This window comes from Heteronotia binoei, chromosome 1 (assembly GCF_032191835.1).
Source record: "Heteronotia binoei isolate CCM8104 ecotype False Entrance Well chromosome 1, APGP_CSIRO_Hbin_v1, whole genome shotgun sequence".
Classification (NCBI taxonomy): domain Eukaryota; kingdom Metazoa; phylum Chordata; class Lepidosauria; order Squamata; family Gekkonidae; genus Heteronotia; species Heteronotia binoei.
The window spans coordinates 126085577-126102120 of NC_083223.1; the positions used below are offsets into that span (position 1 = coordinate 126085577).

At 38.6% G+C, this 16544-nt stretch overlaps 1 protein-coding gene across 3 annotated transcripts in view; it reads left to right on the forward strand.

Annotated features, from left to right (window-relative positions):
* The window catches only part of ADGRG6 (adhesion G protein-coupled receptor G6), a 195339-nt gene that overhangs the window by 86505 nt on the left and 92290 nt on the right, over positions 1–16544 (forward strand). For all 3 annotated transcript variants that reach the window (XM_060240358.1, XM_060240339.1, XM_060240347.1), the window contains exon 5: positions 13487–13555. In XM_060240358.1, coding sequence (XP_060096341.1) covers positions 13487–13555 — 69 coding nt within the window. The remainder of the gene's footprint in view (positions 1–13486; positions 13556–16544) is intronic.

Here is a 16544-nt window from a genome sequence, read left to right on the forward strand (position 1 = left end):
GCCCAAGAGACCATACAAAATCTAACATAGTAAAAACTTAATACATTAAAAGTTGTTAATAAAATTCTAGCTAGAGCAGAAAAACATAAATCACTGAGCAGCTTAAAATGGCGCCAGCATGGCTTGGCCAACTAGACACAGCAGGGGCGATACACATTTTCTGTGGATTAAAGAAGTCTTTTTAGCAACCTTTTACAATTCATATCATTTATAATTAGGGTTTGTAGAATCTTTCGGGATCAAGTGCCGTGTTCTACTGGAGAAAGTTTTCCTTCCAGACATTTCGTTCTCAGCTGCGGAGAACATCCTCAGTGGCGTTGCAGCCGGAGCAGGCGCTCAGACCTTCTTGGCTGCTGTGCATTGAGTGAGGCCAGGGCTGCTGGAGAGCTGCTATTTGTAGGCTGGAGGGGGTGTGATGAAAGGGCAATTGGTTTGTGGATGTGCCCATTGTTTGATGGGGCTTCCTGGAAGGGTAGTGATAAGGAAACTGGCTGTTGAATGTGACCATTGTTCTGTGTTAATTGCTGGGAAGGCTGGAAGGGGTTTGAAGATAAGGAAGATGGTTGTTGACTGTGCTGATTGTTCTGTGGAATTTGCTGGTTGTTCTGAGACTTTCTGCAATTTATAGTCTGTAGGGTGTTTTGCAGAGCTGGGTACCAAGATTGGTGGATGAAAATGCATATCATTTATACTTTGCATTTCCCTTCCCCTTTCAGGGCTTTCCTTCCATCCTTTTTATTCTCTCTACGTTCTTCCTTTCTCCTTCCCCCTTGGCATCTGTTCATATTTTGCTTTCTCCCACCAACCTTGCACTTTCTCCCTTTCTTTTTATTTTCCCTTCTGCCTCCTTCCCTCCTCCTTAGGGTTGTCACATGTCTACTGGCACTCCAGCAGCCAATGGGAGAAAAAAAAATCAAAACATTCTTACCAGTGATAGCTGCTGTCACTTCCAGGAAAAGCTATAAGCAGCATCTCTAGGAATGGCCTCTCTAGGAATTGCCAGAAACACTATGGTAAAACTATAGTTTCACATGGCGTCCAGCAATTCTTAAAGAGAGATGATGTCACTTCTGGGGCTTCTAGGGTTGCCAGGGGGGATCATTGGTCTTCTCTGGGATGTTTTCCTGTGTGTGCGAAATGGACACAGCATAATGACATCACCCAGGAGTAATGTCATCATGTTGCCTGACGTCAGGGGTTGATTTGTAGTCAATTTTATGTCATGTTTCATATTGCCTTTTGGGCCAGTTGGGGGCAGGATCCCTCCCAGCCAACTGGCCAGTGGCAGGGAAGAGCCCCCCCAAAAGCAGGCTGAGCCTGGTGGGAGCTGGCAACCCCAGGGGCTTCCCAGAAGTGACATCATGCCATCACTGATGGCCACCACTTCCCTGTGTCCCTGTTCTACCCAGTGACCTGTTGGTTTCCTGCAGGCCTGGCAGCCCTATTCCCACTCTTGAGTTTTCCTTTGTTCATTATTTTATTCCCCAATCTCTTCCTTTCCCTCCCCCAGGCTTTCCATCATTTACAAGGTTTTGTGTTTGGCTCCCTTCCTTTTTGTTTTGGCTCCATCTCCTGAAGAAGTTTTGGATTTGGCAGCTATTCTGTGGTGGCACTACCTCCTCTCAAAATTTCAGAGGTTCCCACAGGATCAAAAACGTTGGGGACCCCTGCCTTAAAAGCTGCAACCCATTTAGTCAGATGCATGCAGTGAGTCCACTTTTGTGTAGTGGTTAAATGGTTAAGCATGAACTCTTATCTGGGAGAACCGGGTTTGATACCCCACTCCTCCATTTGCAACTGCTGGAGTGAACTCGAGCCAGTCATAATTCTGTCAGGGCTGTTCTTTTGGGAGCAGTTTCTGCCAGAACTCTTTCAGCCCCACCTACCTCACATGGTGACTGTTGTGGGGAGGGGAAGGGATTGTAAGCTGCTCTGGGACTCCTTCAGGTAGTGAAGGGTGGGGTATAAATCCAATATTTTTGTCTCTTCTTCCCCAATAGGCAAACACAAATGTACAATATTACAAAGAAAATAAGTTGTAAACAGGCTCTTCTTATTGAAACCAGTAAGGGAGAACCAGTCAAAGTTTCCTCTCTTAATGCATCACACATTCTGGATAGCATCTCTGAACCTAACAGTGTAATTGTCAGGTTCTGTATAGTTGTCATCAACTCAGCCTCTTTGATTTGAATCAAATAAGAACTTTATTGAAAAGATACATGTTCACAATAAGATGTTCCTTGTTATGACTAATGACGCAGGGCAGGGCCAGATACTTATACCTTATACATGGCAGTTAGTGACATAATCAACTCAAGGTGGCAAATGTGCATGGCAAAAAGCATTCAAAATATCTAGCTGCTCAACTCCTCCCTCCCACTCTTGTTAAGTGTCTTTTCTTAAAACAAAAAAAAGAGTTCTTTTCTCAGGCATGTAGATAAGCACCTGCAAGATCAGCAATGTGCAGGATTGCCTTCCTCTTGTGCACTCTATTCTGTCTAACAGCTAGTGAAGCAGCGAAGCAAAGCATAATACATAGATTCATAATTAAACCACATGAACAAACAATAATTACCATAAGGATAATAAAGGCATATTACATATAAATAGACTCAACAATCAGTATTTGAAATCAGATGACATAAAACCATTGGAAAATCAGATGACATAAAACCATTGGCAAGAAGCCTCTTCTTGACAGTAATCCTAGTGACATTCTCCTGGGAATAAATCTTGTTGGACATTCCCAGGGCTTTTTTTTTAAAAAAAGCCCAGCAGGAACTTATTTACATGTTAGGCCACACCCTCTGATGCCAAGCCAACCGGAACTGCATTCTTGTGCATTCCTGCTGAAAAAAAAACCCTGGGCATAACCTTAATATATGATTATTTATTGTGCAGTCAGGAACCAGGTTTCTGAAATGGACACCATCTGAAATCGCAATTATTGAATTTTAATTTGTAAATGAGCTATTTAATTTTATGTTTTATCTAGTTGCTTAGAATTAATGTAATTGTTTTATTTTTGATGTGACCTGCCCTGAGCCCATTTGGGAAATGGTGATAGAAATGTGAAGTAATAAATAAATAATACTTCGAAGGGGTTTAGTGGTGTGATGCCAGTTGGTGGTCAAAGGCCACCTAGTTCTGGGGCAGGGGGCAGGCTTGAATGGTAAAAGGCTCAAAAGAAGCCGAGAAAAAAGAATACTTCCCAGGCTGTTAAGGGCTTTAAAGGTTAGCACCTTGAACTGGATCCAGTACTTAATTGGCAGCCAGTTCAACTGGCAAAGCACTGGCTGAGAACCAGTTTGGTGTAGTGGTTAATTGTGCAGACTTTTTTCTGGGAAAATCGGGTTTGATTCCCCACTCCTCCACTTGCAACTGCTGGAATGGCCTTGGGTCAGCCATAGCTTTCACAGAGGTTGTGCTTGAAAGGGCAGCTTCTGGGAGAGCTCTCTCAACTCCCCCCACCTCACAGGGTGTCTGTTGTGGAGGAAGAAGATAAAGGAGATTATAAGCCACTCTGAGGCTCTGATTCAGAGAGAAGGACGGTGTATAAATCTACGGTCTTCTTCTTGGATAGATGCCTGTATAGGCATCACTGCCAGAAGATGCACCACCACATTTTGCTAATTTGTTGTAAGGGCCAGATCTGACATAAACGAGACCTTGTCAGACTGGGCCGGGGTATAATAATACTCCTGTACTAGCCAAAGCTGTAAAAAAGCATTTCAAGCTATCACAGGCTCATGGTTTTCTAAGATGACTGCTGTGTCAAGCAGCACTCCCATGCTGTGAACATGGCTTTTCAAAAGGAATATAACCCCCTCCAACAAAGGAGAGATCTCAAGCAGTGTTCCCTTTAAGCTGAGTTAGTGTGAGCTAGCTCACAGTTTTTTAGACTCTGGCTCACCCATTTTTGTCAGCTCAGGAAGGATGGATGGCCCCAGAGCAAACTAATTTATGTAGTAGCTCACCACTTTAATTCTAGTAGCTCACAAATAGAATTTTTGCTCACAAGACTTCCACAGTTTAGACAGAGTATTGATCTCAAGTACTAGTTTGCCTTTCTACTAATCCAGGGAACCTCTGTTTTGTTGGATTAAGTTTCAAATTGTTCACCCTCATCCAGCACATTACAGTCTCCCAAGAACCAGTTTTTAAGGTTTATTTTTGTATATATATTTTTATTTTTGAAAACAAAGTAATAGTATAGAAGGGAATACAAAAAGGTAAAGAGGGATTATATAACATAATGGTATGTATCAAGGGTGATTATATATTACAGAGTATATAAAACAGAAAATATTTGTCCCCAACATCCTCTTCATTATAACTTTAAGGACATAATAACTTTAAAGTCATTATCTGTAAAATACAGTGGTCCTCCTTACTTCTTTTGGGATATCTTTTATATTCAACATTTTAAATTTCAAATTTTATAATTCATTTATTTTGCAACTACATTATTAGTTTCATCATTACTATATATTCAATGTTACATATTTTGCCACTTCTCACTATATCTTTTTAATATCCAGTATAAGTTTTAAAAAATAGGTAATATATTGAAGGGGGACGCCTGAATAATTAATGAATACCCCTATAATAATGAATAAAAGCATGCTTATGCCTTCAAAAAGAGGATGTCTGATGCAACCCTTCGTTAGAGGCCACACAGTCCAATTGGGTGCAAATTCAAGGTTGTAAATTAGATTAGAGACAGTGACCTCATTGAGGCCTCATTAGAGGCCACACAGTTCAAATGGGTGTGAATTCAAGGTTGTAAATTAGATTAGAGACAGTGACCTCATTGAGGCCTCTGGATGTGTATTAGATAACAAAGAGGCCTTAGAAAAGCTTCTTGCTGAAGCTGATAACGCATGGAGACAGGAGGTATGGAAAAATACTAGAAGTTACAGGAGGGTGGGGAATGTTGAGTCAGATAAGCCTGAGGGGCCAGCCTGCTTATTTTGATTGTGGATAAAACTGGCTGGATGGGGGATGATTTTAACTTAGTCATTTTAGAGGCTTATGGCCAGCTAAGTTCTGCTTATGGTGCCAGAAGTTAAATTCGTTTCATACCAGCAATGTGTGCAGACCTCGTTATTTCTCTGCTTCAATATCAAAGTCAAAGGAAAATCTATTGTATATCTCATAACAAGAAAATAGAAGATGTTTCTGTTCAAAATTTACTTCCTTATACATTTATATTCAAAATGTTACATATAAAACCTGTTCACATTCTGCTTCTGCATTGCAATACATTTATATACAGTTTTTAAACTCTCATACTAAATTTGTCTCTGGCTTGCATAATACAGACTATCACTCCTCAGATTTCTTAATTGATTTGTTCCTCAAATAAATTGTTGATTTTGCTATTACTGCATAGTTGCAAGTTTATTTTACCATTATTCTAAGCTTGGACAGACATCTAATTTCCATTATGCTGCAAAGATAATTCTAGCCACTGTCACCATGTATTCAAATATCTCTTCCAAATATATCTATATCTATATCTATCTATCTATCTATCTATCTATCTATCTATCTATCTATCTATCTATCTATCTATCTATCTATGATATGATTGCCAATGGTTAGTACCAAATCATCTGCAAAAGGTCTTAATTTATAGGTCCCTCTTTTTTATGTTTATAAGTTTTAATGAAGTTTCAAAGAGGATTAGGGAGTTGGAAACAAAAAGGGGAAAGGAAACAGAAGGGAAAGGGTAAGATAAAATGTTACAAATACGTAATCAGTTGGTATATACAGTCAAACTGATCACATCCATACATAAAAAAGCACCAAGATTCTTCCGTAAGCATTAAAATACATTGAAATCATCCAGTAAACCATACATTTCATATAACCTATGAGTTCCATTCTTTTTCTATATGTGAATTACATTCCCCAAAATTATGTGTTATATCAGGGATGTTGAACTCATTTGTTATGAGGGACGAATCTGACATAAATGAGACCTTGTTGGGCCGGACCATGTTGGGCTGGGCCATGTCAGACTGGGCCATGTGTGTAGCTATTTAAGATTAGGTAGCAGAAATATAAACTTTATAAAAGACACAGACAAACACAATTACAGATTTTTTTAAAAAAAAAACCTGCTTAAAACATTAAAAACATGCTTAAAACATTAGCACTTGTTGGCTTTAAAGGCACTTTCTTTGTATTTCTCCCATGGGATCCAGAGAAATGGGCAAAGGAAGCTTTGACTCTTTCCTTCTTTCCCCAAGGGATGAGGAGGGGGTGGAGCCTCAGTCAATAGAAGGAAGAGAGGCTTGGCTCAATAGCTCTGCTGTGCAGTTGAGAGAGCTTGGCAAAGCAAGCTATCCCTTCCTGCCTTCCTCCCCAAGGGAGGAGCCTCAGACAATGGAGAAAATAGAGGCTTTGTTCTGTAGCTCCTGTGCAATTGAGCAAGCCTTGCAAAGCAAGCTGTGATGTAGAAGGAAGCCAGAGAGAGGGAGAAGGAAGCAAATGACAGCCAGTTGCTTGTGGGCCTGATAGAAGCCCTCCAGGGCCCTGATTTGGCCCCCAGGCCACATATTTGACACCCCTGTTTTAAACCATCTATAAAAGGTAGTCAAGTGTCTTTGATTCTTTGAGTGTCTCCATCACTCCATCACTGTTGAGAGAATGTTCATCTTGGCAGTGTCAAAAATCTTCTCTAAAAGCTATTAGCCACAGTGTGTATATATATATATATGTGTGTGTGTGTGTATAATTTTTTTGGCCACTGTGGGACACAGAGTGTTGGACTGGATGGGCCATTGGCCTGATCCAACATTAGAGATGGGTATGAGAAGGCTTCTATCAGTGAGACCTATCTTGGTGTTTTCTGATAAATTTTTATGTTTGACCCTTTGCCATGTATCATAAAGAGATTTCTTTATCCAGTTGTTTTTAAAATAGCTATAACCTTCAGTTTTCTGGTACCAAAGAAATGTATGCCAACAATGGCCCTCCAGTTTCGACAATCTCTCATCATTTAATAGCATCCAATCTCTTAACCATGTTAAGGCACAGGCTTGATAATATGCTTTCCAGTCTGGAAGTGCAAATCCTGCTCCTTCTTTAAAATCCTGCAGGGCTTTCATTTTAATTCTAGGTTTCTTACTTTGCCATATAAACTTTGATAGAATGATTCTCAACTCCCTGAAGAAGGACTGATTAAGCTTTATTGGGATTGTCTGGAACGAAAAAAAAAGTATTGGAAGAATGTTCATCTTAACTATTGCAGTTCTCCCCATCAAAGAAATCTGCAGGTCTCTCCATTTTCCTGTCTTTTCTTATTTCCTTAAGAAGTTTTAAATAGTTTTAACCTTCACATCCTCAATCCTCTAATTGCAACAAATATCTCTATTCAAAACGTCAATTGCTAAAATAATCAAAAGAGGTGACAACGAGCAGCCTTGTATTTCACATAATTTTACTATTATTTGAGCCATCTGTGAAATATAAATTAACTTCACCCATTTTATAAAATTATCTCCAAAGTCAATTGCCTCTAAAATCTTTATCAAAGAAGTCCAGTTCAAATTATTAAATGCTTTCTGTGTCTAAACATATCAACACTCCTTGTTTCTCATTATGTTTCTCTAGATACTCCAAAATATTCATAACAATTTCTCTTGCCTCTTTTTCTTAAATTCAACATTATGCTATATGAATTGGCCTCTCATAAAAGCTTTACTTGTATCCCAAACCATTCTCAAATTGGCACTTTTATTTTTAAAAAATTAAAAAAAAATTTTTTACAATCCTCAACAATTGCTTCTTTTTGCAACAAAATTTAATTAATCTCCATTAAAAAGTTATAGATTTTCATTTAAAAACCAAACTTACCAGGTTGTGGTCCAAAAAAGTCTTTGGCAAAATGTCTGCTTTAGTAACTTTGGTAACTAAGTCTCTAAAAATTCAGAACATGTATATCCTTGAAAAAGATCTATGTCTTTCTGGGGGGGAAGTATATTCTTTTGAAGTACTATTTATCTGTTTCCTATATCCATCAAACTCAAATTTCAGTTAGATTTTTTTTAAAAAATGGGAAGTTTCCCTTGAGTAATTTTAATAGTAATAGAATAATTGTTTTTCAGACAATCTATTTGTGGAGAGATCACTCCATTCCAGTCACCCATCAAAAAAATCAACTGTCATAAGCATTTGCTCCATTCATATTCCATGTTAAACATTTGTAATCCATAGTTAAATTCCCAGTGTAGATGAATCCTTTCTTGTATCCTCTGATCAAGCTCCTCTTTCTTCATTTCCTGTTGCGGTTGCTGTGAAACAGGTACAGCATGTTCTGGAGGTCCTATTTCTTCCCATTCTGTTTTGAATGTTTCTAAAAACTCTCTTTAGCCTGCATCCCCATTGATGAAAATTAAAAATTATACCTTCTAACTTATCAAAATTGATTTTTTTTTCTGTTGAAGCTTCTCAGTAAGAAATGTGTAGTTTTTTTCTCTTACTCAAAATCCTAATAGGAATTTCTTTCAAAATAATAATGTCCATATTATCCATCTTAAATCTGAATTGTTCAGATAGATTCTGTAAAAGTTCAGAGGTAACAGTTTTTTCCTGGAGTTTGGGGTATATCTAGGATATTCAGACATGTTCTAGATGCAGCCATATCCTATCTTTGCAATTAAAGTGTATACAAAGAAAATTGAAAATGATTGAAGTGCTATGATCTTTTACAGCACTAGACATCATTCCATGAAAAAATAGGCAGGGGGCTTTCAACGGGCAATATATTTCAGATTTCCTTCTTTATCCAAGGTTGTTAGAATTCAAGCAATCATGAACTTTCTGTGTAGCAAACAGTAAAAAGTTCCCATAGATCCAATAATATGTATAAAATTTGTTTTACTTTGTTTACGCAAAAATCTTTAATACTAAAACAATAGCAACAATGGAAGAACCCCATCCATTGGAAGTAATACCAGAATAATGTTTTTTGTGTTGTACTCAAAACAAGGGATATTGAATGTTTATCTCATTACATATACTAAACCCATCTTCCACTATATTTTAATGTATTTTCTTCTAATGGCAAACTAGAATGATGTATACATTTTTGTTAAATGTTAAAAGGTAAATTAGTTGGACATGAAAAACTTCTGGGAAAGAAATGCCCTCATTTTGATCCAGGTTTATTAACAATAGAATAATTAACAGACATTCCCACATTCTGACATGTTACTGTTTTATTGGTTTCCCACGCTAATGCAACCCAGATCAAAGGTTTTCTGAATTTGCTAATTTTACTATTCTGCTATTGGATTTTAACTTTGTACCACTTTGCATTCTAAACCCCACCAGCTATATGTAGCTCTGCTTACTGTACGTCATTCCTCGTCTGAAGAAGTGTGCATGCACACGAAAGCTTACATTCTGAATAAAAGTTTGTTGGTCTTAAAGGTCCTACTTGAATTCTGCTTTGTTCAAACCAAATTCTGCTTTAAACCAATACAGCTGCCCACCTGGATCCAACTTATATACTCATCATAGTAAATAATCTTTGTTTTATAATCAGCTGTTTGAACTCAGTCACCTCTCTTAGAACTCCACTTTTCATGTTGATAATAATCTTTAATCTTGAAACTGATTGATAATATAGCAACCATTCAATGTTGCGTCCTACATCTCTAGTATCTTGTCGGGACTTGATTTTCGACTGAGCATTTACCATATTGCGGTACATTATTCTTTTTATTATTATTTCTCATGTCATTATTATAAGCTTTTATTAGGGAACATGAGTGGAGAATTTGGAAAGGAAAGGAAAGGTCCCCTGTGCAAGCACCAGTCGTTTCTGACTCTGGGGTAACATTGGTTTCACAACGTTTTCATGGCAGACTTTTTACGGGGTGGTTTGCCATTGCCTTCCCCGGTCATCTACACTTTCCCCCCAGCAAGCTGGGTACTCATTTTACTGACCGCGGAAGGATGGAAGGCTGAGTCAACCTCGAGCCAGCTACCTGAAAACCCAGCTTCTGCTGGGAATCAAACTCAGGTCGTGAGCAGAGTTTAGGACTGCAGTACTGCAGCTTTAACATTCTGCACCACGGGGCTCTTTTTGGAGAATTTGGAGGGCTCAACAAATTCCAGCATGTAAACCATATTATTAAAAGTCCATCTCTAATTATATGACTTTCTTCTTGTGTTGTTCAATTGATTTCTGAATCCATAAATAATTCTGAAAGCCTTCATCTAGGTCCGTGGATTCAAGTTTTACTGCTCATTATCTCAGGTTTTTAATACAATTTGCAATCCAAATCAGATCTGCTGCTTGGTAATATAATTTTCTATTTTGAACCACTAACCATCCCCTCTTTTTCTTGTCTTGTAATATTTTAAAGCTTATTCTTGGTTTCTTGCCTTTCCAAATAAAATTTGTTCATCTGTCTTTGCCACTCTTTAGATATGCTTGTTTCTATATGTATAAGAAGCATCAGGAATTTAAAAAAATTTAGTTTGGAAATACAGTAATTTTGATTGCAAAAATTCTTTCCATCCACGAAATTTTTAATTTTTTCCATCTGGATAAATCTGCCTATATCAATTTCTAAATCTTCTGATAATTGTTTTTTTTTTAAGATTACAGTTTTGCCCAGTCACATTTTCCCCCAGATATTTAATAGGATCAGTGGCTACTGTATGTTTTCTTTGTTTTATAATATCTTCTTGTTGCATTAAAATTTTGTTTTCATTTTTATCTTCTTCCTGTTGATTTTTTTTATCATAAGAAAGATTCAAATTCTTCAATGTGTTCCATTATGTACTGTAATTATTTTTGGGGATCCAAGACTGTCCAGGACTTTTTTGCATATTAGGCCACACACCGATGTAGCCAATCCTCTTGGAGCTTACAGTAGGCCCTGTATTAAGAGCCCTGTAATCTACATCAGGGGTGTGTGGCCTAATATGCAAAGGAGTTCTTGCTACAAAAAAAGCTCTGGTTAGAACCACATAGACTGCATAGTTTTTAATTTTAAATTCTACATTATCCACTTTTATTCCTTTGATCCTTGTATCTTGTCTGATCTTTGTAGCTAAAGTCTTTATCACTAGGATAAATAGTAGGGTGACAAGGAACATCCCTGTTGTCTTCCTTTTCTAATTGAAATTGCTTCTGTTTATTTTCCATTTATCAAAATATTTCCTTGTTGGCACACACACACATATATATAGGGGTGCCTTTCCTTTATTTTTATTTGTTAGCTTCTTTGACCAATGGTATTAAGCTCAAGATAAAACAAGACAGTATACTAACAAGGAGGAAAACCAATAATCATGATCACAAGACATAACTGAATAATCTGAAAGACTACCTAATATTAATATAAAATCCATAATATATAGCGATGCCAGTCTTAGGGTGGGGGGATCCCCTGGTTTTAGAGTCTCCCACTGTCACCAACCAGTTGGTAGGCAGGGGAAGCCCTGCCCCCAGCAGTTTTTTCTTGACCTATGGATTCCTTGCATGCATATCTTCCCAGCGGTGAATTTGTGACTGGCAGGGCAATTGCATGGTACCCACTATTTCTGCACGTGGAGACACCTGCTTTTGCCTTCCAAGCCTAGATCGGAGGGCTTGGAGGACAGAAGCACATAGCACCCACTCCCCACAACCATTTAAAGAGAAGTCTCCTTTAAATGATTGGGGAAAGTGGAAGGGGCTGTGTGCACATGGTGCTGTATACCCAGCATGATCACATCATTTCATATGATATCATTGTGATGAGGTTGGCCTCTCTCCCTCCCAGAATGTCCCTCAAATCCCCCATTGGGGACCTGGCAACCTTTAACTCTATTTGTAATTTTAATATTCAAAATATTAGTCTTTTGAGCTTTTATTCTGTCTCTGGGTAGTACCCCTCAAATGCAAGGGCAGTCTTAAATACCTCCTGCAATCACTGAATTAGATGAGTTATGTTTACTTTGAAATCAGAATTGACAAAGTTTGCAACAGATCAGAAACAAAGAGGATTTGATGTAACTATCCGTTCTGATTGTTAATTACTCATGGAAAGTTCACAGAAAAACACCTATCGTGGAAATTAATTACACTTCATTGGAATGAAATCCAATATACAATAAAGAAAAGAGCTTCGATTTCCATATGAATGGCACTTCCATTATCAAACTGAGCAGCAAAGTGCTTTTTTTTTTTACATTACTGATTTCTCTGGAAAATGTTTTGCTAATGGAGTTGTTCAAGATAAGCGTTCCAACCTATTGACAAAGATAATTGTCTTGCGATAACACTGTCTCCCTTTGTTTAATGTGACATTTGAAATGGGATTTCAGGCCCCTAGATATGTTCTTGTACAATGAAGGCTGGCTGTTAAAAATGAATTCATGTCCAGGTTCTACAATGCTGACCTGAATATAACCTCTTAACACTTAAGCTCTGTGCAAGCAAGAAAACTTGGCATGCATTTTGTTTCTTTTCCACTAAATGAGCCTCAATAGAACTAGTCAGTAGCGAACCAGAGTTGTGTTGCACACCTTTATGAGACTGCTTAGTTTTTTAATATATATATATATATATATATATATTAAAATATTTTATGGAAATGGGCAGGTAAAGCTTTTGCCTGTGTGATGGGGACTGAACTTTTTCCCCTACTAGGAAATATAGTTCCCAAGATTTTTGAAGCAAAGTCTAAATCAGAAAGGCCAAAGGGGGATGAAAATTCCTTCCATAGAAAAGTTATAAATGACATTATAGGAAGCTTTTTTGGTTGATTTGTTTACTCATTCTGTTATAATTATTGATTTTTGCTAATTTAATTTGTAATTTGTTTTAGTTTATAAATCTCCTTAAGGTCTATCTTGGTAAAAAATGTGAATATGCAAATAAGTAATACTCACTAATTTCTACAGTAAGTTTATTTCATTGCTAGTCTAGAAGACTGTCTTGTGCTCACCTGTGCAAGCTCTTATCAACAGATATTTTTATTGTACTTGGAAAATGCTGATCTTAAAATGTTGAATTGTGTCTGTGAGTTGAAATTTGATTCAGAAACACAGATCACCATAGTAAAGTGACAACAACAAATATATATATAAAAGCAACTTCTCCAATGGTCCTGTTAGTGGGTCAGTCTTCACTACTGGGAATTGGCTCCTCTTCTTCAAAGACAGGACTGGAACAACATGGCTTTTCCATGCCAGCATCCTTTTGAAACAGGAAAGTGGTGAATTGTACTGGAACAGTTTTTACCATATTATTTTAATTGAATTGAATCATCCACTCATTTTATACTGGAGCAATAAAGACTTCACTAATAAATTAAAAAAAAACCCATACATCATAAAACTAACACTCAGCAGCCTAAAGTGATATTTAGACAACAATTCTCAGACTGCAAAAAGACTATATAATAGCTTAAAATATGCCATGCCTCAGTTGTTTTGAGCCAAGTTTGTCTTAAAGCTTGTCTTTCTTTTAAAGGTTCATATCTCATTCCCCTATCAACAATTGAACCGACCAGTTGTGCAAACCTAGGAAGTCTTTGTCAAGGTAAGAAGACTGGCACTGTTCTGTAGACTCAATGGTGATAGATCCTTGTGATATTTTTTAGAAAAATACTTTTATTCTTTAAAAGGCTAAACACTTAAGTATAATATGACCAAAGAGAAGAATCCCTTATTCTTGGGGGGGGGGGGGGGGGGGGGGGAGAGACTATACATGATGTATATGGATAGACTACAGTAACTCTCCTGATAACACCATTTCCCTAAAGTCTTTATTCCTTCAAACCCAAACAGCACATATTATGACAAATGAATTAATAATTTCTTTTTATTTTGTACATTTTTCAAGCATAGACAGATTATGAATAGTAATCTGAGCATCAAGAATACATGGACAAACTAATGGTACTGATTTCAGCTTTCTTCTTGGGAGTTCATTCAGATAGAAATCTCTCTAAATTGTGGTTGCACATTGAATAAGAGTCTTACAGCAGGGTTTCCCAAACTTTTGCTCCCATGGCCCAGGAGCTCCCTTTGCCTTCTCCCCACCTGGTGGGGAGAAGGCAAAGGCAGGCGATCTGCCTCCTCCCCCCATTTAAACACCCATTGGGGTATTTAAAGGGGGAGAAGCCCAAGAGCTCCCTTTGCCCTCTCCCCGCCTGGTGGGGAGATGGCTAATGCAGGCAATCTGCCTCCCCCCCCTTTTAAACACCCCGCTGGGATGTTTAAAGGGGGGGGGGAGCCTGGAAACTGCCTTTGCAAACTCCCCACCTGGCTGGGAGATGGCAAAGGCAGATGATCTGTTTCCCCCCCCATTTAACACCCCGTGGTGTTTTCTCACTAATTTCTTAATTAATTTAAACACCACAGGGATGCTTAAAGGGGGGGAAGCCCGGGAACTGTCTTTGCTATCTATCCACCTGGCGGGGAGATGGCGAAGGTAGGCAATCTGCCTCCTCACGGGGGTTTTTAAAGGGGGGGGGAGCCCAGGAACTGCCTTTGCCATCTCCTTGCCTGGCAGGGAGACTGCAAATGCAGGTGACATGCCTTCCCCCCTTTTAAACACCCCACCGGGGTTTTTAAGGGGGGGAAGCCCAGGAACTGCCTTTGCCAATTATGCAAATGCAGGCAATCTGGTTTGCCAATTATGGTTTATTAGACTTATAAACTGCCCTCCCCTGATTTTAACATGTCGGTTGGTGTTTAAATGGGGAGGGAAGCCTGGGAACTGCATTTGCCATCTCCCCGCCAGGCTACAAAGGCAGACAATTTGTCTCCCCCCCCCCCCCACATTCAACACCCCATTGGATGTTTAGATGGGGAGGGGAGCTCGGAAGCTGCCTTAGCCGTCTCCCCATCTGTGGCCCAGGGCCGGGTCGCAAACCTGCCAATGGAAAACACCGTCTTAGAGAATGGCTGATACTCTTTCTCCCAAGATACGCCTTGCAATGTGTCTGTAGAATAGCATTATTTAATTACATTTCAATATTTATGTTTAATTGCATGAAACACAGAAAGGATGCTCAGTGATACAATAACAACTTTTCTCAAGAGTAGAAAAGGAAATCTGTGCTTATTGCCACAGGTCAGTTAACCTAAATGTGTGCAAGGGCCTGGGTTCCTAATGTCCTGCTTTAAAGTTTAAGTTCCCTAGGTCAGGGGTGGCCAGTGGTAGCTCTCCAGATGTTTTTGCCTACAACTCCCATCAGCCCCAGCCAGCATGGCCGATGGCTGGGGCTGATGGGAGTTGTAGGCAAAAACATCTGGAGAGCTACCATTGGCCACCCCCTGCCCTAGGTTTTGTTTTGTTTTTTTAAGTCTATCTATAGCACTACTCCATGTAGTACTGAATGGTGATCCCATGCCTATCCATCTGGCAACAAATCGGGGCACCCAAATGATCAGAGGGTTTTCTGCTTACTTGGAGGATTCCCAAGAAATAATAAATTTAAAGAGAGAGGAGAAAAATAGATTTTTTAAATAAAAAATATTGTATCAATTCAGTAGAATGCATCACCTAGTAATGGTTGCTACAGTATTTGATCACAGTCCTTGCAAAATATTTCAAAAGGCAAGAAGTTTGAGGAAGTTCTGCTGTACTTCAGCAATCATTTGCTAAGGGATTTTGCCATTTCACACTGTAAATCCAGTTGCAGAATGTGTTGAAAGTGGGATGGAAGGGCATTATTCAGCAAGTATGAAATTGCCTTAAATCAGGATTTTTTGTGTGTTTCTGTTTTTGCCAACTTATTTTGAGAGCCAGTTTGGTGTAGTGGTTAAGTGTGCGGACTCTTATCTGGGAGAACCGGGTTTGATTCCCACTCCTCCACTTGCATCTGCTGGAATAGCCTTGGGTCAGCCATAGCTCTGGCAGAGGTTTTCATCCTTGAAAGGGCAGCTGCTATGAGAGCACTCTCAGCTCCACCCACCTCACAGGGTGGCTGTTGTGGAGGGAGAAGGTATAGGAGATTGTAAGCCGCTCTGAGTCTCTGATTCAGAGAGAAGGGCGGGGTATAAATCTGCAATTCTTCTTCTTCTTTTACGATAGTATTCTATGTATTCCATTCAAGATTAAAGTTTTTTCTTAAAAAAGAAATACTGTTAAATTCGAAGAGCTGCTTGCACTCCCCCTGCCCAATAACTTTTGCAGAGATGACTTTCATGGGTATTGTTAGAGCCAAGTTCCTCTGAAGATCCCATTAAAGACAAAAGAAGCTGAATAAGATCAGTGCCTAGTAGATTATGAATTAATTATAATTATTTACATTGTGCCTAAAGAAATCTGCTGAATTTTTATTTTATTTGTGGGAGTAAGAATTACTTCAAAGTACTGGATAGAGCTAATCTTTAAAATGCTTTCAGTTACTTTATCTGTACATATTCATATTTTAAGATGATGAGCTCTTATAAATATTCCTCTTCTGCATTCGCTAAGAAAGTTTCACTTTTTGAATGTTTCCTTTGTGGTAATCTTTGAATCTTTATGTGTGGTGACTTCTCTGAATACCAGTGAAAATTGGACTCCTAGAATCCCA